The 24263-nt window shown below is 38.3% G+C and overlaps 1 protein-coding gene across 1 annotated transcript in view; it reads left to right on the top strand.

The window, feature by feature from the left end:
* The window catches only part of LOC141432989 (uncharacterized), a 36826-nt gene that overhangs the window by 3447 nt on the left and 9116 nt on the right, over nt 1–24263 (top strand). The window contains exons 5-19 of the mRNA XM_074094828.1: nt 65–293; nt 409–1028; nt 1398–1663; nt 1774–2260; nt 2428–2546; nt 2718–2920; nt 3614–3729; nt 4209–4333; nt 4564–4767; nt 5111–5278; nt 6241–6354; nt 9993–10106; nt 20482–20637; nt 21496–21638; nt 22150–22443. Coding sequence (XP_073950929.1) covers nt 65–293; nt 409–1028; nt 1398–1663; nt 1774–2260; nt 2428–2546; nt 2718–2920; nt 3614–3729; nt 4209–4333; nt 4564–4767; nt 5111–5278; nt 6241–6354; nt 9993–10106; nt 20482–20637; nt 21496–21638; nt 22150–22443 — 3358 coding nt within the window. The remainder of the gene's footprint in view (nt 1–64; nt 294–408; nt 1029–1397; nt 1664–1773; nt 2261–2427; nt 2547–2717; nt 2921–3613; nt 3730–4208; nt 4334–4563; nt 4768–5110; nt 5279–6240; nt 6355–9992; nt 10107–20481; nt 20638–21495; nt 21639–22149; nt 22444–24263) is intronic.

Genomic DNA, 24263 nt, shown 5'->3' with positions numbered 1-24263 from the left:
TGGCTGGTACTTTCTCCTTATGTTTTTAATCAGTGTTTGATCTAATTTAATGTGTTTATTTTAGGCGACATCAATGCTACAGATGTAGTGAATTCTCCTTTGCTTGTTAAAGATCTACATACTTTAAATATGAAGCCCAAGCTAGCAGGAGCTCCAGGGATGGTTATTGACTTAGATGGGAGTAACCCTATTGGTCCAAGAAAACTTACAGGTGTAGAACTTTTAAAGGAAAGGTTCACTTACTTTTCCAAACTTAAAACTCCAGAAGAAAAAGAGAGAGAAAGGGAATCGAGGTAAAAATGTATTTCTCTCTAATTTTTACCGTAATATCTAATATAAATAAATTATCTCGTAGTATCGTAATTCATGTTGTTTTTTTTTTAAACTTATTTGAAATAATTGTTACAGGATAAAGCCAGGTTTACAGCATTTGAAACTTAAACAAGAACTTGAAGATAGTATAGCTGAACAAAGGTCTCTTGAGTGGGCAAAAAGGTTGGAGGACGAAAAGCAACAGCAGATGGAAATGGATGCTATAAGAGGAGACGAGTCTGATGTAGACGATATTGAGAAAATTGAGGCCAAGTTAGAAAAAAACGAGATCGGAAAAGTAGAAACTGACACTTCGTCAGAGAGTGAGGAAGAAGAGGAAGAATTATGTGATATAAAAGAAGCAGCTAGAAAAAAAAATCCTTTGCTTGATGATGAAGCTGAGGTCTCTGATGATGATGAAACAGGAGACTTACAGGACGATGAAGAAATAGCTAATGAAAATAATGAAAATGAAGAACAGGATAATGGCAATGATGTTGAAGAAGACGAGGAAAGCGATGAATCTAGTGATGAAACTTCTGAGGACGAAGAAGAAAATCAATCTAAGCCAAGAAAAAGTAGAATATTGAAAGCATTTGAAGATTCTGATGATGAAATTGCTACTGTAGATAATGAAGATTCTGAAAAAGACATACTTCCTCCCAATGAAAGCCAAGAGCAGAAACTAATAAACGAAAGTCAAACAGATTCTCAAGGTAACTTAAGTACTAGATATAATTGAATTAGCTTTGAACCTGTCGAACGCCCTGTGCGACACAGTGGCGCGTATCTAAGTACTCGTGGTTAGTCAATTTTTGTCACTAGTTTCGATTACCCTTTAACATAGGGTACTAGTCCAAAATTACCCAAAAAAGTCGTTGGTCGCGCGACGGGTTAAAGAAAAAATGTTAGTGTATAGTGTGTTGTATGGTTTTGCAGTGCAGGCTTCTTGATTAAATTTACTGAAAAAAAAAACCTGGTTTCGTTAGATTTTACTTTAACCCAAAATAGCTCTGTGACATTATGGTTGTATTGGATTAATTGCTGGTACATGAAGTATAATAAAATGGCCTAAAATATTACAGATGATGTTTTGCCCCTCGCACAAACTGAGAAGTCATTTTCAGAAGATATACTAGTTAGTCAAGGAAGTATTGTGCTACCATCACCATATCCTAAAGCGAATAGTGAAATAAATCAACTTGGAGTAGGAAATAAAGAAAATGTAGAGTTAGATACTCAAACAATCTCCCTTTCGGACATTGTCACGTCGGAACAAATGAATTCCGAAAATGTTCTAAATGTTCCTGACAATCTCGATATCATTTACGAAACTCAATCAGAAGATCATGTAAGTATCTTTATAGCGTAAATTTCAGTAGTAGTAGGCAGTACTTAGTAAAATTCTTTTACAATATTTGTGATCTTTGTTGTTTAAAACATTTGTGTGCTTTTTTACAGGGAAATTTAGATGACATTGTAGGTATGTGTTCAGGAAAATTCACACAAACACAAAATGTTATTTCTGCTGAGTCTCAGTTGTCAGAGTCTCAATGTCCTATAGGTGATGATGTCTTCGAACTATGCACTGGAAAATTCTATGATAACCAGTTCGTTTCACAAGTTGAATGTACAGAAAATGAAGTAACAAAGTCAATTTTGCCTGTTGTTGATAATACAAATAAAAAGATAGAAGAAGAGAAAGATCTTTTTGATTCAATTATTAAAGAAATGACTGAGCCTGCTACTGATGTATCAAACACTAAGAAATATGTATTTGATAATGCCCCTGAAAATGACGCTGTATCGTTTGATGCAATTAGTCATGCAAGGAAGAAATTTGTGATAGACAGCGATGATGAAAGTAATGGTGAGGTTGCCAAGCCTGATAAAAAGAAGAAATTAAAAAAGAAAAGAAAAGCCGGAAAACGAGCTTTACGAATTTCAGGTAAATACGTTAATAATGGGGCAATTACATTAAGTCGAAGCGGAGCGGAGTTGCGGACTGTTTTCCGTTCGCGGAGCTTCCCCGCTTATTCGCTCACGCTCGTTTCTCCGCCCCGCAATCGCGGTCCTCTTTAATTAAAATACTGACTCTAACGCATTCCTTTCTAGACGATGAGGAGGAAGATGAAGAAACCTTGCAGTCAGACGAACAAATGGTAGACGACATGTCTGACTTAGAAGGCGATGGCGAAGAAAGGATAGTTGAATATGATTCCGAGGAAAATGAGGCAAGTGATTTATTGAAAATCATACCCTTCCTTAACTTTGCAGCAGTGAGAATGTTATAAATGAATATGGCCTTTCTGGTCCATTGCCATTATAGAATCATGACAAGTTTCCACTAACAATATCTCAACCTTGTAACCCAATTTGATACCATCTTTTATATCACATTACAGGTTGAAGTTAAGCCGCAAAAACAAAAGAAGTCCCGCAAAATGACGGAGTTTTTCGAGCAAGAAGCGGAACTGACGTCTGAGGATGAGTGGGTGGGTTCCGGCGACGAGGACGAAGCCGGCTTAGACCGCATGGAGCGGGAAGCTGGTGACGATGACAAGTTCCATGAGGGACAGTTGCAGAGGGAACTTGGACAGATACACATGTAAGTATACAAGGAGTAACAGAAATAAATGTTAGTGGAGTATTACGGAGTTTTTTATGCAAGAAGCAGAGCTGATGTGTGTGAGAATGGGTGGGTTCCAGCGACGAGACGGAACTGGATAGGACAGCATGAGGCGATGACAAATTCCGAGGAACAGCTGCAGAAAGAATTTAGACTAAGATATATATTGGTATTTTAGGATCGATTCATGCAACAGCATCCTATTAGCAATACCATCTGTAAACTATTTAGTATTACCAAATCCTTATTATAATGCACAATGCACCCTCGCCACCGAGGCGCCAATGTGTAGTCGTATCACAAGATTTCTATGAAAATAGGAATAGGACAACAATCATTCCATATAAGAGTACTTTCGTCAAAATGTATATAAATTGACAGACTTTCAACCCACTCACATTATGATTTATGGTTAATCATTCTGTACATAGTGCAGTATATTTCTGGAGACTGCCAATCGGCAAACGCAGCGTACGACGTCCACCAAATCGATGGACGGATGACTTAGTTAAAGCCGCGGGTTCACAGTGTATGCAGGCTGCTTCTAACCGAAGCAAAAGCAACTGGAGGTCTATGGGGGAGGCATATGTCTAACAAGTGGACCTCTTACGGCTGATATGAAGATGACAGTATATTGCTCAAATAGTAATTACTGTATTGTACATCTTTCAGGCGCGATGTGCTAGATCAGGATAAGCGAGAAGTCAGGCTCATTCAGGAGCTGCTATTCGAGGATGGCGATTTGGGAGATGGCCATCGGCAACGGAAGTTCAGGTGGAAGAATATCGGTAAGAATTGTATTGATGTTGTTAGACGGTGCTGCTATAAAATGTGTCGTTAATGGTCAACCCTAGTTGAACTGCTGTAAATTACTATTATAGAACACTGCATATTACATCACGGGGTATAACAACCCGTTTTAGTGCCAGAGGGGGCCAAACGCCCCCCAATAACAAACAGACTGAGCAAAAGTAAACCCCGATTCCGCTTTTCCACCAGAGATGTGTAAGAATGCGTTGCGAGGAATGTACTTGTCATGAACCAATAGAAATGCTTCATTTAGGTATATCCTCGCTCCGCCGAGCGTTTCCACTAGAGATGCGCTGAGCAAGGATAGGTAAATAAATCGTTTCTATTGGTTCATGACAAACGTATTCCTCCCAACAGTCATCATCGCACATCCCTGGTGGAAACATGAAGTATCAGCCCCAGGAAGAGCAGAAAAAAAGACAAAAAGCAAAGCAAAGCAAGTATACAACTATTACAGATGGCGAGGAAGAAACTGGTGATACAGTGCCCACTTTATTTGGTGATAGCCAAGAACTGGAGTTCGAATCTGAAGAGCAGTGGAGGAAGCAGAGGCATGAGAGAGAGGTCTTTCTAAGGAGTATGGTAAATAAATATTTTTTAAGTAGATACCTACCTACCTACATGATTGAATTGACTTAGTCCCAAACTAGGCCAAGCCCTTTTTTTCGTAGTGCTACATTAAGTACCTGTTTCATCCATTGATAATGTTTGTGTGACAGATATCTGTGATACCGTCTCTATTCGTTTTGTCCAAATAAACAGAGACAGCCGTCAGATTTATCTGTCACATAAAATTTATTTTATATTTGCAGCAAAAAGACAGTGAAACGGATGATAAAAACGTCAGTATCGACAGAAGTAAAATAATAAAGGCCAATCTGTCTTCTAAAACGATGTCTAGTCTGCTTTTAGAAATTAACGAAACTGAAACTAAAAGCGAAGAGGTCTCTGGCAAGGTTGAAAAGAAGCAGACTAAAGAAGAATCATGTCCTCTGATGCCGTTACAAATTCTTAAGGTAATTGGCAGCTCTAACACAGATATAAAGTTACTATTACTACATACTGCACCAGCATCGATATCCGACACAACAATGCGTGCATAAATATCTGATATGACTTTATTTCTAACCATTTCAGAACTGAGGCCGTATTGCCTAACGTTGCATACAAAAACTGTAATTTCATTGCGATCGCGAGCGTCAGACACGTTAGGCAATACGGCCTCTGGTCAATACAATTGTGTGGTTCTTAAGATTCGGGCCCGGCAGCACACGATTGCGCGTAAATGTACGATGCATAGACTAAAGGCGAGTAGTAGCCTAAAACCTATACTAATTCAGACTTGCTGGAATGTTCCAGCAAAGCTACCACGGCTCGTCGCTCACGCGTGGTGGTGGTGCTCTGGCGCGACTAGCGGCCCTGGCGATGCCTCTGGCCGCCGAAGCAGATGACGACAAAGTCGGCACCATCGGTCCCAGCAGCAAGAGGAATTTCGTGTTCACTGCCGTCACACCGACCGCTCCTAAGGTAAGTTTGGTTTAGTGAGACTTTACCACGGCTTTCTGGTTTGTTATCATCAACATCAGCAGCAGCAGCAGCTTATAGCAGTCCACTGCTGGACATAGGCCTCCCCATATGAGCACCCTCGCGCCCTGTCCTCCGCTCAACGCATCCAGCTTCCACCAGCAGCCTTTCGCAGATCGTCACTCCACCTGACCGGAGGGCGTTCTATTCTACGTTTGCCGAGACGCGGTCTCCACTTAAAAAAGACGCGGTCTCCAACTCTCCACTCAAAAAAAAAGGAAAGAACTGCTTGTGTGGTGTGTGGCAACTGCAAGTTATGGCCTATATTTCGTCTGTCCACTTTCCATCTTGCGGAAAGCCTTCCACGGCCATCTGTTCTACCAGCCTTGTGCCCCGAATACTGCTCCTTGAACGCACAATTTGCTCAACTATGCTGGTAACTTTAGTTCTTTTAGTTCACTAGGTGTGACAGTCTATACCATCTCTCTTTTCACTTAGAGAGGGATAAGATAACGTCAGCTCAGGATGACTTCGTCCATAGTACCATTTCGTCACCTTCTTAAATCGTCCTCATTCTCATTATAGTCTACTGTTCTGATTCGCCAACACTCCTATATCATCCCTTTCCTATCTTGTCCGCTTTATATGTGGACGAGTTGGCACTGCTGACCAAGTAGTACGTACTGTGGTCGATAAAAGGAAGTGGACGAGTTGGCACTGTGGTCGAAATAGGAATGTAAACAAAATGGGATATTGACTTAGATTATATATTGATATTGACTTCAATTATAGAAAGTGGACAAGTTAGGAAGGTGACGATTTAGGAATTGTAGGGTAGGCTGACGACATGGCACTGTGGATGATTTAAGAAGGTGACGAAATTAGATGTATTGTCATGTCGAATGAAAGACTTTATCATGCTAATAGTGGGTTTTGGAAATAATTAGTTTTATTTATAATTTCAGGTCACTAAGCGGAAGGCTGAAAACGTGAATATGGGGACACCAAGACTTATCAAGAAATTGAAGACTGAAGAAAAACAGAAGCTTTCTAAAAGTAGTTTAATAGACCATTTGACAACACTTTAGGTAGCACGTTATGACGCCAGCCCCCTTAGCATGCTAACTTTTGGGGGTAACCCGTAGTGTAATAATTTCCGATAGTAGCACTTGGCTGAGTCCCAAAATTTAGACTACTCCCTGTTTCAGCATCCATTGATTAAATTTATTAGACGGATAAATTATGTGTATGTATGTATGTAAACTCTTCATTGTACAAAATAAGTAAACAAATACAGATGACAAACAATGAAATATATGTACAAAGGCGAACTTATCCCTAGGAACTTTACTTACTTTTTTTTACTTTTCCTTATTCTTAGAAATGTGATGCCGTCTCTGTTTGTTTTGTTTGAATAGACGGATACGCCATCACATTTATCCGTTTAATAAAATTAATCAACGGGTGGTGAAACAAGCCCCTAACCTATTGCGAAAATAATAAAACCGGCCAAGAGCGTGTCGGACACGCCCAAGATAGGGTTCCGTAGCCATTACGAAAATAATCAAGTAGTACGTATTATGTGCGTTATAACACAATTAAAACACTTACTACAGTCTTAAAATCTATTACCAGAAAAAGAGCGTATCTTCACGGCACTTACGTCCTTTTGTTGAGAAGCGCAGTTTTTCGGCAATAACTCAAAAACGGTATATCCGATCATGTTGAAACCAATTTTCGTTGAAAGTATTTATTTAGCGTTACCTTTACATATTTTTTGCATTTTTTTGGACAAACGGTTTACAAGATAGAGGGGGGGGGGGGACACAATTTTTGCTACTTTGGGATTATTTCCGGAAATCTTCACTTAATCAAAAAAGTTTTTGAGAAACTTTACTATCTTTTCAAAAGAGCTGTCGAACTATGTGCCACACGTTGATGCGAGTTAAAAACATTTTTTTCAATTTCTGTTACGTGTATGGAGTGCCCCACCTATAAATATTTATTTTTGTAATTCAACTACAAAACTAAACAGCGGCTTTGACATGATACCTGTACTCGAAATTTCATTGATATGCATCTTGTAGTTTTCGAGTAAAATGCCTGTGACATACGGACGGACGGACAGGCAGACAGACGGACTTGACGAAACTGTACGGGTTCCGTTTTTTCCATTTGGCTCCGGAACCCTAAAAATCGTACACTTAGCATTACATAGATGTTCACAACTGATCCATCATTCGCGGTAATGTAACGCATTTAGTACGATTTTACTCTTATTTAAAGTATCTGTAGAGAATATTTAAGTGAAGATTAAATGTTCCATGCTAGAAATGAAATTCGTGCGCGAAATCCCCTAAAGTTATAATATTAAGCATAGACTTACAATAAGATTTCTTATTTATATGACTGTAAACTGTAAATACCAATAAAGAATAATATTGAAAATGAGTTTTATTATTATTATTTGCCTGGATGGCAAACGAGCAAGTGGGTCTCCTGATGGTAAGAGATCACCACCGCCCATAGACAGGTTAAATCGTGCCACCCGGCACCTAAACCTCAACTTGAAGTCATTGGAGATTTATTTACTGTTGCCACCAAGATGAAGGGTTATAATTTCAAGAAGGTAGCCCATTTCGTAATCATTTTCATACTTTTTAGGATTCTGTACCCAAAAAGGGAGTTTGTACCCTTGTTTTACTTCGTTCCCGACTTTAAGTTAAAACAGAAAACAATAAGTAAATATCGCAAAAAAATTTGCAATCAACATGTTTATTTTCCTTACTTATGTACTACCCGGTGCTACTCTTCTGTGCTCATTCGTATTTTTCTGGTATTATGTATGGTTTATAGTAGCAACTCTTTTTGAGTTCGTCATAATTTATAAAAGTCAATGGTGTGACATTTTAAATTATGGGGTTCTTAATTAAGCTATCAACCTGCCTGAACCTGCTCCCCACTGATAAAGAATGGTTGTCAACTGAGTTTGAGTTTGAACACCGGGACAAAAATCTTCAAATCGGGACATGGTCCGGCAGCGTCCAACGTCACGGAGGTATGGCAAGTTGGCAACCCTAAATACATTATCAAATAACTAGTGCTATGGGGTCCAGCCAGAAGCCGTAAAAAAAATTTGGTTCTATCATCTCACATTAGAATCAAAACACACTAGATAACATTTTAAAAATGCATTTTCATATAACAAAAACCATCGGTATTAAACATGTATTATACGTAGAATAGAGTATAGAGTGCTTTTTGTTTAGAAAATCACTGATTTTCATTTTTGCCAGAATAACGTGCAATTTTATTTTTCCAAGTACATACAATAATTAATGCTTTAAGTAGTGGCCAAAAAGATAATCACGAACAGAAAAAATTACAAATAAAGAAGTATAATTATTAATTCGCACGGAAGTCTCGGCACTTATATCGTGAAAATATCGTTCTTAGGGTTCCGTAGTCAACTAGGAACCTTTATAGTTTCGCCATGTCTGTCCGTCTGTCTGTCCGCGGGTAAGCTCAGAGACCGTTAGTACTAGAAAGCTGTAATTTGACATGAATATACATATCAGTCACGCCGACAAAGTGGTGCAATAAAAAAAGTAAGTAAAAGATTTTTTTTTCTCGACTAACCCTATACATATTGCGGGATATCGTTAGATAGGTCTTCTAGAACCATTGGGTGGTGCTAAGACAATTTTTCTATTCAGTGATCTGTTTGCGAAATATTCAACTTTAAAGTGCAAATTTTCATTGAAATCGAGCGTCCCCCGCCCCTCCTCTAAAATCTACTGTTGGGTGAAAAAAATCATAATGGTAGTAAATATATCAAATTTACAAGGAAAATTATAGCGGCTAAGATTGCTTGAGAATTATTAGTAGTTTAAGAGTAAATAGCAGCCTAAGGTATAAAATATACTTAAACTTGGAAGATTCTTGGAATACGAAATCCTTAGAAAAATATTATTTGATTTTTTCGTAATGGGTACGGAACCCTATCCTGAGCGTGTATGACTCGCACTTGGCCGCTTTTTTTATGATTATGAATTTTTACGCTTTAAAATTGCGCGAATTTTTCAATTATACCAACATAGGAAATTTAGTGTTGCCACTTAAGGTATCAGTTATTGAGGGGTAAAATCCACAGAAAATGCAGTGCTAATAAAAATACAGAAACTTGGTCTCTTAAACAGGATTTAATGTACATTATGATACTTACACACAAGTACAGTCTATTAAAATATTTATGAGACAAATCATATTAACATGTTTGTGCCGATATTTAGAAACATTTTATAACTGAAAAGTGAACATGTTAATGTGTTTACATGTGTTGCTGTCTATACAATCCAAAAATAATACATTCTTCCTTTGTATTTCGGAAATAAAATTTCAAGTAAGGTAAATTGAATTAATAAAGTGGCAATGCCACTGGGAAATATTTTTCTCTTCGTGTTGGCGAAATTGCTCAGGATACATATCCTTCCGTTGTGTTTTCTCCCTCACTCTGTCATCTTAGTATATCGGTGCATCTTGCTTCAACTAGGGCAACTTTCATTACTGCTTTTTCGTTCGTGTATTGGCTGCTTGCTTTGTCTCCTTCCTACGTTCAATTTCAATGCTTTTTTGTGTGGTGTGGGGTGCGTATCGTGGAAGAATTTCTAGTCAAATAAATTAGATTTTTTACGAAAGTACGCCCTAATAAAGGTAGTGCTTTTCTTGTACAATGGCAAATGAAACTAAGGAAATCGGGGATATCGTCAAGAAATGCAAAATTCTACTCTTGGACATCGAAGGTACAACAACATCGATCAGCTTTGTTAAGGTAGGTCCTTTTAATGATTAACCGGCCGGTGTTTTGTTCTGACAGATTTGTTTATGAGTAAGCATTTCAATGATGAAAAAGTTAAGTGTATTTCTTTAGTTCAAACTTATTTGCTCCAATTATGCCTAAAGGGCGTGCAAATTTCTCGCGTTTTCAGATTCGCAACATGGAGGATGAAATCAAAATGGTACCCTTGTCTCCCCGGTTGCATTGTCTCTGAACTCGTGTTTTACGTTATTTAGCGTTATCTGGTTGTAGAATGGGTTTGTCATCATTATTCTGTCATTTTGTAAAATTTCCTAAATGTTTCGCTTTGATTTCGGTAAAATTTCTCACGAAGTACCTACTCTGAGGCAGACCTACCGGGTCATTAAAATGCAATCTTATTGTATTCTAAGAATTGATACACGTGTTTGGACTAGGTATCCCCTCATCAAATTGTTCGTGTATTTGCATCGTGCCGAGTACGTCTGCCGGCTCGAACAGCTGTTCCGAGCAGCTGGCTGTTAAAAAAATGAGAAACAGTTAACCGTCCATTTTGAATAGGCGTCGGGGCCACATAGGGCGTCCTTGTCGCACTCAAGTGATGCCTCATTATGATAGAGATAGATGATATGTCTGTCTGTGATTCCATTGACGGGGAGTTATGACAGGCGCGATTATCAAGGTCTTTGTACGATTGTTTCCTGATAAGTATCTTTTCAATAACTTGTAATTGAACTTTATTGGTGGTGTCTGGCAGCATTCGTAAATTGGTATTCTGATGGACTGTTGTACAAATATGTGATGTGCTGAATATTGGATTATTCTTTTTAGTTCTTTACTTTTAGACAACTTCCTCAGGACCTACCAGGCTTAGCATTGAGGATGGAAGACAAATAATTAAAAAAGATTTAACACCACATGGCACCTTAAGTCATCTTATTCTTATTTATTATCACACTAGTTCACACATGCATTGTTCAAATATGAAATTCAGTGAAACTGACTTGTATAAATGGGTTAAAGTTATACATTTTTAAATAAGTATTCATTTATATCTTTAAAAATGTGACAAATCAAATTACTCTATTTCTGAGATAACTTGATTTTTTCCTTTCTTGACTCCAATTAATTACAAATTGTTCTACTATTGAAACTAATTGGTAAAATCCAATTATTGAATACATCTGTTCAGGATATTTTTTTACTTGGTTTGTATTGAGGTCATTTATTGTCTTAAGTAATACAAGCATTACAACTTGCAAAATGTTGTACAGTTTATTGCAGGGGTTCTCAATCATTCAGTTTTTCGGAATTCTCTCCAAAGTTCCAAACCATGATTATGTTGAATCTCATCCCACTCTCGTCACGTCACTCATTCAATGGCAGAATTTTGTGTGACTGGATTCATAGAACTCTAAAATTGCACCCGTGGAACACTAAGGTTCCTATGTTCAAACACTGCTTAGTTTAAGATGGAAGAAAAATACAACTACAAATACAAATATTCTTTATTGCACACCATAAATCAGTACAAAAAACTTATAATACTTACACAGATGTAAATAATTTATGGTGTACCTCCAAAAATTTTCGTTTTCCTAGATGTAAGTACCTTGAACACAAAAAGTTTGTGAAACACTGGTCTAGCATACTGAGACAATAATGCTAATATACCTCGTTGAGTTTCTGGCCAGATTCTTCTCAACTAAGGTTTTTCCGAACTGGTGGTAGATTTGTTTTGACATTCATAAGTGCTTGTTATAGCCAAAATTGAATAAAGATATTTTGACTCTTGACTGCCTTTATCCTCCATACCTATTCAGTTTGGAAGAGACTCTTATCTCGGTGATTTTATTATTTTTATCAAGACTAGACAACACAAAAGAGACTATATGTCAGCTTAGACTCATTGGCTACAGTTTTTAAGTTATTAATCAATATCAATTGGGTATTTAACTATTATATTTCTAATAACTTTAAGAACTTGTAATTTGTTTCAGGGATCTCGAACAGGCTCTAACAATTTCAATGAAATTTTCCATTTGGCTTTTTGGGGTGAACAATGATTTTCGAGCTTTATGCAATATAAAAAATGTTGAGAATGCCTGCTCTATCCTATCTTTGTGTCAAAACATGAAGGTATTACAATACTATGTTGGCCCAACAAGGAGAGTGGTCATTAGAATTTGTTAAACCAACACTGTCCAGTCCAATATCAGAGAATAAAAACTAATAACCCGCTGACAGACATGGCGAAATTATATGAGGGGTCCAAGGAAAGAACACGCCTAGTCACTTTGTTTTTAAAATTGAGATTTTAATCTCAAAATGTAGGGCTCACAAAGTACTATGACTTACCACTGAATTAAATAATCTGAAAACAATATAAAATCTATTTTTTTATCTTTCAAATTAAATAAATGGTAACCATAGTAATTGTTTGTGGTGACTAACTTTCAAACCTCTATAACTCAAACAGTTGCTTAGGTGACTAGACAATTTTACATTGACTACAAAATGGATTATCTTCTGTTAAAATTTCTGAATAATCGCAATCAGTAGGCAATGTAAATAGAAAACCAGCAAAGTGTGAGTTAGACTTGCATTTGTGTGTGGGGATTTCCTTTAATTTTAATGTTAAATAATTTTTGTTAATAATTAATGCATCGTATTAGTGGCGTGGCGTAAACATTTTCGTTAGAAATCTCGGAGTAAAACAGGCCTACTTTAAAGAATGAAGAAAGTGCGAGTGAGAGAAGTGCGAGTTAAGCTAGAAACATACTGACGGGGCTAGGTATTCTGTGTGGCCTCTTTCACGTTAGCTTGAATATTACAACCGGTACCGCCTCCGCGCCGCACCGCACCGCTCCACCTCCGCTGTCAGTGTGTTTCTAGCTTTAGGCCTGTCTTCGATCGCAAAACCTTGCAGTTACTAAACAATTGTACGTAATGTACAGTGGAGTTCTTATACTTGTGAGCAAAAAACAATCAAAAATATCTGAACACGCTTCTACGCCGTTAACAATAGAGTTATGTTCAAATATTTTGGATCAAATTGTTGCTCACAAGTTTATGAACTCGTCTGTTTAGTACACCACCTTTACTATTGTTGTCATTTCATTACGGACATCCCATAAACAGTTACAGTACCGGCCAATAATATATCACCTTTACGTTTTTTCAAAATCGCCAACTGGGAACTTTTGTTTACTCATGAGTTAATGTACATTTATCATTACAATAATCAAATAAAACTATTGTATATTAACGATCTGAACATGCCGAAAACTCGCGGTTCAAAAAACTTGGACGACCGTCAGTGCATCGCTATCGCTGCAGGCCATAAGCAAGGGCGTACTCATAAGGATCTTTCGGGGCAATTTGGTATTTCCAGATCACCAGTAACCAAGTTACTTAAGCGTTTAAAGACTACGAAATGTATAGTCAATAAGAAAATACGTGGTTGACCGCGTTGCACTATTTCTGTCGTCCAATCCACATTTAACGACCTCAGACATTATTAAAGAAATATCGGTCGCATCGTAGGGCAGCCTAATTCTTCCATACGAACAGTACAGCGTCGCCTACAGCACTCCGGACTGCACGGACGACGCCCTGTAAAGAAACCGCTTATTTTTGAAAAGAATAAAAAGATACGAGTTGCTTGGTGTAAAGCGCATATTAACTGGAAACCGCGGCAGTGGTCTGACATTCTCTGGAGCGATGGAAGTTTGTGCTTCTTGGTAGTGACGGTATAAAGTGGCTTCGTGTCGTCCTGAAGGCACTCGATAAGACCCCAAATAGGTACCTACTTCCCACAATAAAACATGGAGGAGCTTCAGTTACAGTTTGGTGTGCTTTTTCCGCAAAAGGAATGGGTCCTCTTCACAGAATCGAAGGTACCTATAATGTATACCTAGATATCCTCCAGAACGTAATGCTTCTATATGCACAACGATTCCTTGGTCGCGCTTACATTTTCCAGCAGGATAACGATCCAAAACACAGAGTTAAACGCGTTAAGAGTGGTTTATGTGGCGTCGCGTGTCTGATGGAATGGCGAAGTCAATCGCCTGACCTTAACTTACGGGAAGAGCAGGAGAGACGATTAAAAGGAAAAAGAGCTACTAACGCATGCCAAAAATTTATACAACTTGAGGAGGAATAGAAAATTTCCCTCAATCAACAATTGACGCTCTTATTGCCTCCATGCCTAGACGTTGTTAAGTTGTAATCGAAACTAAATATTAAGTACCTACTATATCTAATAATAGGTACATCTTTGATGACTTAATTTTCCTTTGGCTAAGTCACAATACAAGTAACAGGCAGTAGATCGACTCGGCCGTATTCTTGAAATTTATACCTACGGCTGCGCGGAGCGCTGCGCTAGGGTTGGCATGGCAACTACAAAAAGTAAAAAAGACGTGTGTAGATTTTTATTGTATGTGTGTAGTTTTAGGTGTAGAAATAAAACATATGTTAATTTTATAATTGTTTATTTATTAACACAAACAGACAGACAGACATGGCGAAACTATAAGGGTTCCGTTTTTGCCATTTTGGCTATGGAACCCTAAAAACCGCCCGTTTAAGAACTACGGTGCCACAGACAGCACAGACAGCTCCGAGACACACACACACGCACACACCGCAGTACATACGTTCTTGTGACGCCGCCATTATTAAATAAAATATTATAGTATCTACCTAGTTACTTAATACCGAGCGTTTATAGCCACGTTACGGAATCGAAACGGGGGCCAATAGAGCGGGTGGCGCGGCGTTGTTTTATCGGGCGAAGTAAGATTAGCGGCCGTGTAAGACGCTTCGCTGTGTGCGTGCGTCGATTCTGGCGCTCTAGTATGAAGTCGAACTACTGCCTATGTTACTTGTATTGTGGCTAAGTAATGTTAAATTCCATAACGTTACGTTTTGGTAATTTTTTTAAACATGGTGTGCCGACAAGTTTTTGTTGATATTATTTCATAGAAAACTTATTACATGGCGCAGTATACCTGTTAGTTATTAATATACATGCTACAAGATAACAAATGTCGATTACTCCAAAAAAGTTTAGGTAAAAAAACGTAAAGGTGATATATTTTTGGCCGGTACTGTATGTAGAGTGGCGATGCGATAGTAACAGGCAACCCGGTGGAAATCAAGTTGCTACGGGGCCACGCCACTGGTCTTTAAAAAAAAGAGGATGTTGTCAATTCGCTTGTATTTTTCTTATTATGAGGAAGGGAAACGAGCAAGAAGGTCATCTTATGGAAAATAATTACCATCACCCATGAATGCCTACTCTACTCCTACCGACAACTTAAGGAGAGTAATTGGTCTGTTGCCGGCTTTTAAAGGAAGTAGGTACCTACCTATAAGGTATAAACCTAATAGGATAGTTGCCATCGTTTATGAAACCCCAAAAATATAATATCTAGCTAGTTGAATTATTAATAACAAGACACCGATTCTTCAGCGTGTTAAACGCTCTATCTTAGATCCTGATCAAGCGGAAGTTCGGACATTTTATCGTTTTTGTTGCATTTTCGGCTACCTGCCTACATTCACGGCTGTTAAGTGCGGTCGTGAGCGGCTAGGCTCTATCCGGTTTGTGGCGTCGCCAGTTCGTTCACCCAGCCTTGCGTACCTAGACGTTTTCACCGGGGCACGTTATGCTTATGATGCCCCGGTTTCGTAGGGCCGGTCGAATTCCACCACTTGGGAATAGTGTTGCCGAAAAGTCGATATTTTGCATTCCATAGTTTCAATCGGAAAAAGGCCATACTATCGATCCTATCGACTGTATCGATATATTTTTTCGTGCAACGCTATCGATAGTATCGATATTATTGCTGTCTAATAATGCAAAACTATCCATACTATCGATAGTATTCAACAGAAATTTACGAAAACTATTTATAGTATCGATACTAATAGTTAAGAACTTAAGACGTAAAAGTGAGTGGCAGAATAGTATAATTTGTATTCAGTTATCCAGTGATATTTTTTAACGAATTTGCAATATACGATCACCAAACCTTACCAACTTACTCTTAGTAATTAGAAGATTCAGTTGCTGCAACTTCTGTTCTGCCCACCTCCCCGTGTAGATGCAACCGATACTATTGAAATAACGGTAACAATCGATTATTCAAAACTATTGATGTATCGATAGTTTTGCATTAATAGACAACAACATATCGATACTATTGATAGTATTGCGTGAAAAGAGATATCGATACTATCGATTATCGATAATATAGATAACTATCGATGACTATTGCTTTTGCTCAGACTTTCGATCGATAGTCTATCGAAACACTATCGATAGTGGACTATCGATCGGCAACACTACTTGGGGATAAAAATCAGTTTGTTTTTGTTAGGTACAGAGGTACTACCTATATGAAAAATACTTAGGAAGATGACCTGTTGTGTGTAGTCCTGCACGGAATTGATATGGGACGTAGGTAGGTACGTAGGTAAGTCATTTTTCGAATATGGTACGTCGACTTATATACCTATTCGGATACGTTACTTTACTACTACTATGTAGTAGTACCTACAACAGGTCATCTTAAGTTTTTTTTACCTGTAGTCTTTGTGTTGTAGGTTGTAGCTAATTAATGGATTTATAGCGAAACCAACAAACAAAAGTTGAAATACCCCCGAAATTGACATTTCAAAGTTAAATAGGTATTATTATCTCAAAATCATGAACTGATTTTTACTAAACGTAGCTATAAAACACCGCAATTAAACTGGCTTTCACTACTTGTACTAGCTATTAGTTATTCTGTGCTTTCACGTAAAAAAACCGCATCGAAATCGGTCTATCCGTTTGAGAGCTACCTACGATGCCCCAGACAGAGATATTGACGTTAATCTTTTAAGATCTCTTTTTTTTACGTCGGGTCAGAGGTTAAAAATATTGGTCAAATCGATAGCAACTTAATCGCATACTACGTTGGAACCGTTTCGCTGCAAATGTCATGACAGTTGCGAATGAAAACATCGTGTCTTGTCTGTGCCTTTTCACAATGGCTCTGTCTGTGCAGTGCAGTGCAAAGGTAATCAAATACAGTCGCCAATAGGTAGGTAAATTACCTATCGAATCTGGCTAGAGCCACTAGAGCTAGATGATCAAAAATACCTGAAGACGGTCTAGCCTACCCATTACCTACGTATTATCGGTATTTTTGGGTGGGTTTATGATGGCGCCTGCAGGTACGGTGACTGTAGAGCGTCACATTATTTTTAGGTACTTCCAGAATACTCTCTAACATCTGTATGTTTACTCCTATTAAGCCGCGCCGATGAAAATAGCATGTACCTATCTAGGTAGGTACGTAACGTAGTATTGGTATCTAATTAATGACGCGTAGTAGATGTTAAACAACGGAGTTATTATTTAAGTAGACAACATGTGAACTGACATACATGAGGGTAGATTTATTTTGTACCTTGTACCTAATTATATGCTACATACATTGTACAGTCAAGGGCAAAGATATCGACACGGCCAAAGTTGCAAATATGCACTTAACACCAAAGCCGGCATACATATTTTTGCAACTTTGGCCTTGTCGATATCTTTGCCCTTGACTGTACCTACTATCGAACAGTTTATTTATTTATTTATAAAAAAGTTCTAATCTCAATGACTTTTTCTGTGAAAAGGTTTGACAGTGGGTCGCGTTGCGATTCAATTCGATATCTAAGTAGGTATCTTTGCATTTGCCATTTTTGCCACACATAGGGAGTTTGATGGGTCACTAGGCCCAATGTGGACTATGAGCCGTATAGTCATTTTGCGATCAATCACTAACCAGTGATCCGTTTTCTTTTCAACTTTTGCGTTTGTTTACAGCTTTTACTCAGCCGACCCGAGTGTAAGCTCTGAATTTATGGTTTAATTAAACTACATAGATTAGATATAATACGAAATCCTAGCAGCCGTATGGCCGTTTTGCATTTTAAAATTGAAATAAGAAAAATGAGATCAGTTGGTCTCGGCCGGGCGGGCCCTGCCTATCCAAGGCGTAGACACGTTGGTTGGTATGTAATGTACCTACCTCTCAATGTAGATAGATACCTAACCTACACATAGTTTCGATTCTTTTCTATAGGGTTGTCAACAAAAATACTTTGCGAGGTTTAGGAGTTAATGGATAAACAGACACACTGAAAGCCGTATTGTTCCGACTGCGTATTAAAATGCCAAGTAGGTAGGTACGGTCAAGGAAACTGAAACGCTTACAAGGGTGGAACCTTTGTGCTACTAATGTCATTTTGATATCCTTTACAGCTGCCAAAGAAATCATAGTGAAGTTGTTTATGGAAAGGTTCCATCCTGGTACGCAAATCAGTTTCCTTGACTGCACTAAACTGTATTTTATTTTGACATTAAAAATTGCTAAAAATCGGTTAATGTTTAGGGGACGAAAACCGTTGTTACCTACCGTTCGCTTTTATTGCTTTTTTTCCCAATGAATATTGAATCACTACTGAGGTAGTCAGGGTCAAAAATAGGTATCTATCTTTACACTTTAGTACAGCTATACCTGCAGCCTGCGGGCTGCATGCGGTTCGCCAAGCTTCTATGAGTGGCCCATCTGGCAATAAACCCTCTAACCCAAATACCTCCTTCCTGGGCTGATGCTTTCTGGCCGAAAGACGTACCTATGCATACCAGCGGTTCCGGGGCACCACGCTGCTGACGAATGCGACGTCCGAGACTGGTGCATCGGTGTCACGTCGTTTTGCCACCTAAATAGTGTTTAATATTTTGTTTTTATGTATATCGTTGACTTCCACTTGTACAGTACGATCATACTGATTTCGATGTTTTTTACTTTTGATTACAACGATTTCTCATACAAACATTGAGAACGTAAGTAACCAATTTATCCCACAACTTTGATTGTTTTCGAGTATAACTCAAATGTTATTCTACGAACTCTGTCAGTTACCAAGCCCAACAGAAGAAGTTTGCCTTGCGCCGTCCAGTTTTTAATCAACAAAACAACAGAGTAATGTTGCTCTTTTTCGCCCTACGAGAGCGTACTCGCTGTCTAGCCTCTTGCTCTTAAAATACCTCCTTTCGTTTTCATCAGTAATTCGCAGACGTCTGCCTGTACGGCCAATTCATATTTTTTTATTATAAATCGTGAGTTAAGACTTAACTAACTTAACATAACTAGCTGTTATTAAGGTACGGGGTGTGTAGAACAAACTAATGGCCCATTTTTATACATTACTAGCTTTTGCCCGCGGCTCCGCCCGCGTGGTATTCGGTTATCGCCCGCTGTTCCCTCGGGAACTGTGCATTTTTCCGGAATAAAAAGTAGCCTATGTCACTCTCGGGCCCATAAACTATCTCTACGCCAAAAATCACGTCGATCCGTCGCTCCGTTACGGCGTGAAAGACGGACAAACATACAAACACACTTTCGCATTTATAATATTAATTTAGTATGGATGTATATTTTAAGCTCCTGTCACCCTCCTAAATTTAAACAATTGAGATATTAGCGGTATTTTTTGTAACACAATATTTATTGGTTATGGTTGCCTGATATGCTATTTTAAAATACTTGGTTGTTGATTATTTTGTAAGATACAATTAATTAAAGTAAAGACTGAAGAAAAACAACTGAGTAAACCGCGTCGTAATTTCGGTGGTCTGCGCACGGCGGTGTCAAAGGCTATCTGAAGCTACTATTTCCGCCCTGTCGCATCATTTACATTCGACATGTTCCAGACGTTCTTTTGGTGGCTTTTCACGTCGCTGAATAGTTATTATGTATATTAGTGTTGCTTCTCTTTCCTTTCTCGCGTAAATTGTTCTCACGAGATCGGCGTGCGAGCTGAATAGGTACCGCAGCTTTAAACAACGACGGATTTATTCGCGGCTCTTTGATATTATCGACTACCAGACTTAATGACATGACGGACATGTAGAGTAGATTCAGGCGTTATGGAGCAGCCAATGTGTCAAAAATATCTGAACATGCCAATCTAGTGGTCGAGTGGCTTCAAATAGAATAATGAAGATTGTATTTATAATCATGAAAAAACGGTATAGACTAGCGTGATTGTTTTTCAACGGACAGTGCTTCGATACATGTATTTTTGATATTGTTTTAAATTGCTAAAATATGTTAAAGTTCACTCGATAGTCTTGAATTGAAAAGCTGAATGTTTTTCAAGTCGAATGTCAATGCCCAACGCAGAATGTTTTATTTATTTAATCGCCAGTTCTCGCTCAATATTTCGTCCGCGTTGTAATCTTAATCTACTGATATTTTGCGGTAACTATGTATTTTTTACGTGAATTTACTTAATGAAAGAAAAAACTGAATTTATTTTTCCATTGTTACAGGACAAGCTGTTTCCGTATGCCGAAGAAAATGTACAAAAGTTCCTTGAAAGCGAATGGGAGAAGGACGACGTGAAGGAAGCCGTAGTCGGGCTACGGAAGCTGGCTCTAGAAGACAAGGACAACAAAGTTGATGGGGTTGTGGAGATTCCTGGAGAGGTGAGGAATTACCCAACAACTCTTAATTCTTTCAAAATTTCAAGATGAATTCTATGTGATTGATAAAACAATAGATGGCGTAAGTCATGGTAGTGGTAGCCTATTGCCTCCAAAGTAGACTATCGTGAGATTGACCTCGGCTCACAATTGATGTGCTACATTATTATGCAAGAAACTTACCATGTAAGATATTTACGGTGACTGAAAACATCGTGAGGATCAAAGAAATTCAATAGTATGTATCAAGTTGCCAACCCGCACTGGGCCCGCGCGGGAACTAGGGTCTAAACAAACCATCTCATTTAAAGAGACTGCTTGCACCCTGCAGTAGGACGCGTATAGGCTAAGATTATTTTTTTATTTTTTTTCTGACCAAGGGAGCCGAGCTCTTCAGACGAAAAAAGCCATGCAGTGTGGCTGTTTATTGTATGTATGTATGTATGTAAACTCTTTATTGCCCATAAAATAAAAATACAAATACACAGAGAGAACAAAGGCGAGCTTATCCCTAAAAAGGGATCTCTTCCAGCTAACCTAGTTAGGAGAAAACATTTTGTTATATAGAGGATAAGCAGACAGTGAAAATTACGTGCTGTAAAGAGACAACAGAAATACTCAAAAGAGAGAAAATAAATACAAAATTATTTACATTAAAACCAACATAAAACAAAACGAACATATTACAAACAATTACAAAAGCGAAACACAGTCTCATCTCAGGTGTCAGTGTCCAGCCATAATTTGGTTAACCTCTCCCTGAACGAGGCCACAGACGGAGATTCCCTCAGGGACAAGGGTAAATCGTTAAGGGTTATTGTTCACACCCACATCTGTTATTGGTGCCCCATTCCATTCCAGGATGCGTCGAAGGATGACCAGATCAGCGGGCTAGTGAGCAGCGTCAAGTGGCTGATGTCTTCAGACCGTAAGGCGGGTGCCCTGAAACAGTTGCAAGGTCTGATATGGAAGCAGGGATACGACAATGGAGACATCAAAGGACAGTTAGTAGACTTTCATTATATTATGTAATAACCTAGAAGGTAGGTTGATTAACAAAAGCAGTTAAAATTTTTCATCTCCGTTTTCCCTAAACTATACCCGCGCGAAGCCGGTAGAGCGCAAAATACAAATACTCTTAGTTTATTTCCGGAAATATAAAGACGCAGATTACATTTGTGCTGACCCCCACCTAGGCATGACCTGTCCCGTGGGGTAAAACATACGGTTTACAAGAAACGATGCTTAGCGGCAAATCAAGAGCCAAGGTCATAAATAAATATATGTGTATGTTACCAAGACGTTAATATAAGTTTTTGGTAAACATGAAATTTTTAGTACAAACCTTTTTTGCTGACTGTACTTTTTGTCGACTTGAAGTCGATGCCATTAACTGTTGAAGAGTACCATCCTGCGGAGACGATCCTGGCCAGAGTACCTACCAGTATATCACTACACCCTAAACACGATTTATGGTATTTAATACTCAAATTTAATGTTTACCTTTCCTTCCAGTGTCTACGATGACGTAGCCGCAGCTCTCGAGCAATGGCGCTCCACGGAAGGCCAGAAAGTGTACATCTATTCCTCGGGCTCCGTGCAAGCACAGAAGCTTCTCTTCGGGCAGTCGCTGGCGGGAGACTTGTTGCCGCGTATTGACGGCCATTTTGATACCGCCGTCGGCGCGAAGCAGGAGGCTGCCAGTTACACCGCCATTGTGGAGAAACTTGACGCCAAACCCGAGGAGATATTTTTCCTTACTGACATTGTTAAAGGTACGCTTTGTTGTATTGTATTTGTCTGTTGGTGAAAGTCATGAAGGTTCAATTTTAATCCTTTGCCATGACCACTCTATGAAGAGTGCAGCGACTTTGAAGAAATTTGTTTCTTGTCTGCAGATTTTCGTAAATAATTTATGGTTTTTAATTTCCAATTATTACGAGACCCACAGCATTAGTTTACCTGTTAAGGGGCTGTTTCACCACCCATTGATTAATTTTATTTGACGGATAAATGTGATGTGGTCTCTGTTCGAACAAAACAGAGACAGCATCACATTTATCCATCAAATAAATTTTAATTTAGTAACATGTCACTTATATCAAGTGACATGTTACTAAATGTTATTAATGTACTACTGTTATGTTACTAATGTTTATGTGCCTAATCTGTTAAACACACTCTTAGGGCCCCGAGATACAGGCTCCTGCCTAGTTCGGGGTCCGCCGGATATTTCACTGCTATTATTTTCAATGTTTTATCTATATTAATAATTTCGTCAAGGGGTACGGTAGACTCGAACGAAATGCACATCAAATTGAAGAGCGTAAAAAATTAGTCGATCCGAGTCGACAACTTACTTGTAGGCGGAAAATTCGGATTATGGAGTATTTTCAATATAAACTTGAATAAATTACTAAGTATATAATGGCGTTGCGAAGTAAACATGTCAAAGTCATCACATCTCAAGTGCCGTTAGTGTCACGTCATCACGTGTCACAGGTTTGCATTTCGTTCTCCATTGTGACCTCTTAAGGGCCCCACACGCGGTACGATTCGTCGATTTTCATCAGATCGATCGTACAGACGAATCGTACCGTATATGGGGCCCTTTAGGGCTAATTTCTTTGATTATGAGACAGAGTCATCATAGTCATTTGGGCAAATAAGATTTAGGAGAAACATCTACTATAAATGAAAAAATAGTGAAATAACCGATACGTAGGTTAGCTGTGAAAGTACGTTTGTGATAATATTAAGGCTGGGAATATACGTCAGATTTTTCGATAAGTACGACAGTCTTTACACTGGCAAAATTAAACATATTATTATGAGTACATTTTACCCGAGCGAAGCCGGGTTCTCATCTAGTTATAAATAAATTTATTCTTATTCTTAATTAACGGATGTTGAAACAGAGTGTAAATAGTATAATTATTAAGCTATCATAATCATGAAGAGTAATAACATTTTATGTTGTGCATTGTCTGAATTTGTATAAATAAATGTTGGTAATTTTGTCTACTAAATTACCACTTTTTTTTCTCATTTATAAGCTTATTATATCCCACCTTGCTTCACTCCCATGGGGAACAAAAAACTGGTTGGAAAAATTCCATCTAAGTGCATCTCTATGATGCTCACGGAATGTTTCTGCCAAATTTCAAGTCTGTTGTAGCTCTAGTGGTTAAGCTGGATGTTATCTGTCAGGCAGTAATAGTAGATTATTGTCGTGGCCTGGAAGTAGCCAATTGCTGGCTGAGTATGAGTATTAAACGGACGAGCCTGCGAGTCCGTTTAACTAATACGAAGCCAGCAATTGCTATTCCAGCCGAGACTAATATAAAGCTTTTCTCAAAAATTATGAATAATAAATAGAATAAACTTTTTCTCAAAATATATCATAACATTAAATTTTATTCCAATTATTTTTCTTATGCTTTCCCGCCTGTTTTCATTAAAAATAAACTGCAGCTGTATTTTTCCACCGAAAAACACCACAAGCTGTTTCAGACCCAATAAAAAAAAGTCCGAAGCTCCACAAATATCTGATACCGCCCATTAGATTTGGCTGTGCCAACATTTCCATGGCCTTTTAAACTTTTAAATAAAGTTGTGACTGATTGCAT

Source organism: Choristoneura fumiferana, chromosome 11 (genome assembly GCF_025370935.1).
Source record: "Choristoneura fumiferana chromosome 11, NRCan_CFum_1, whole genome shotgun sequence".
Taxonomy (NCBI): Eukaryota; Metazoa; Arthropoda; class Insecta; order Lepidoptera; family Tortricidae; genus Choristoneura; species Choristoneura fumiferana.
The sequence above is the reverse complement of the archived record's forward strand: the minus strand, read 5'-3'. Positions and strand labels throughout refer to the sequence as shown.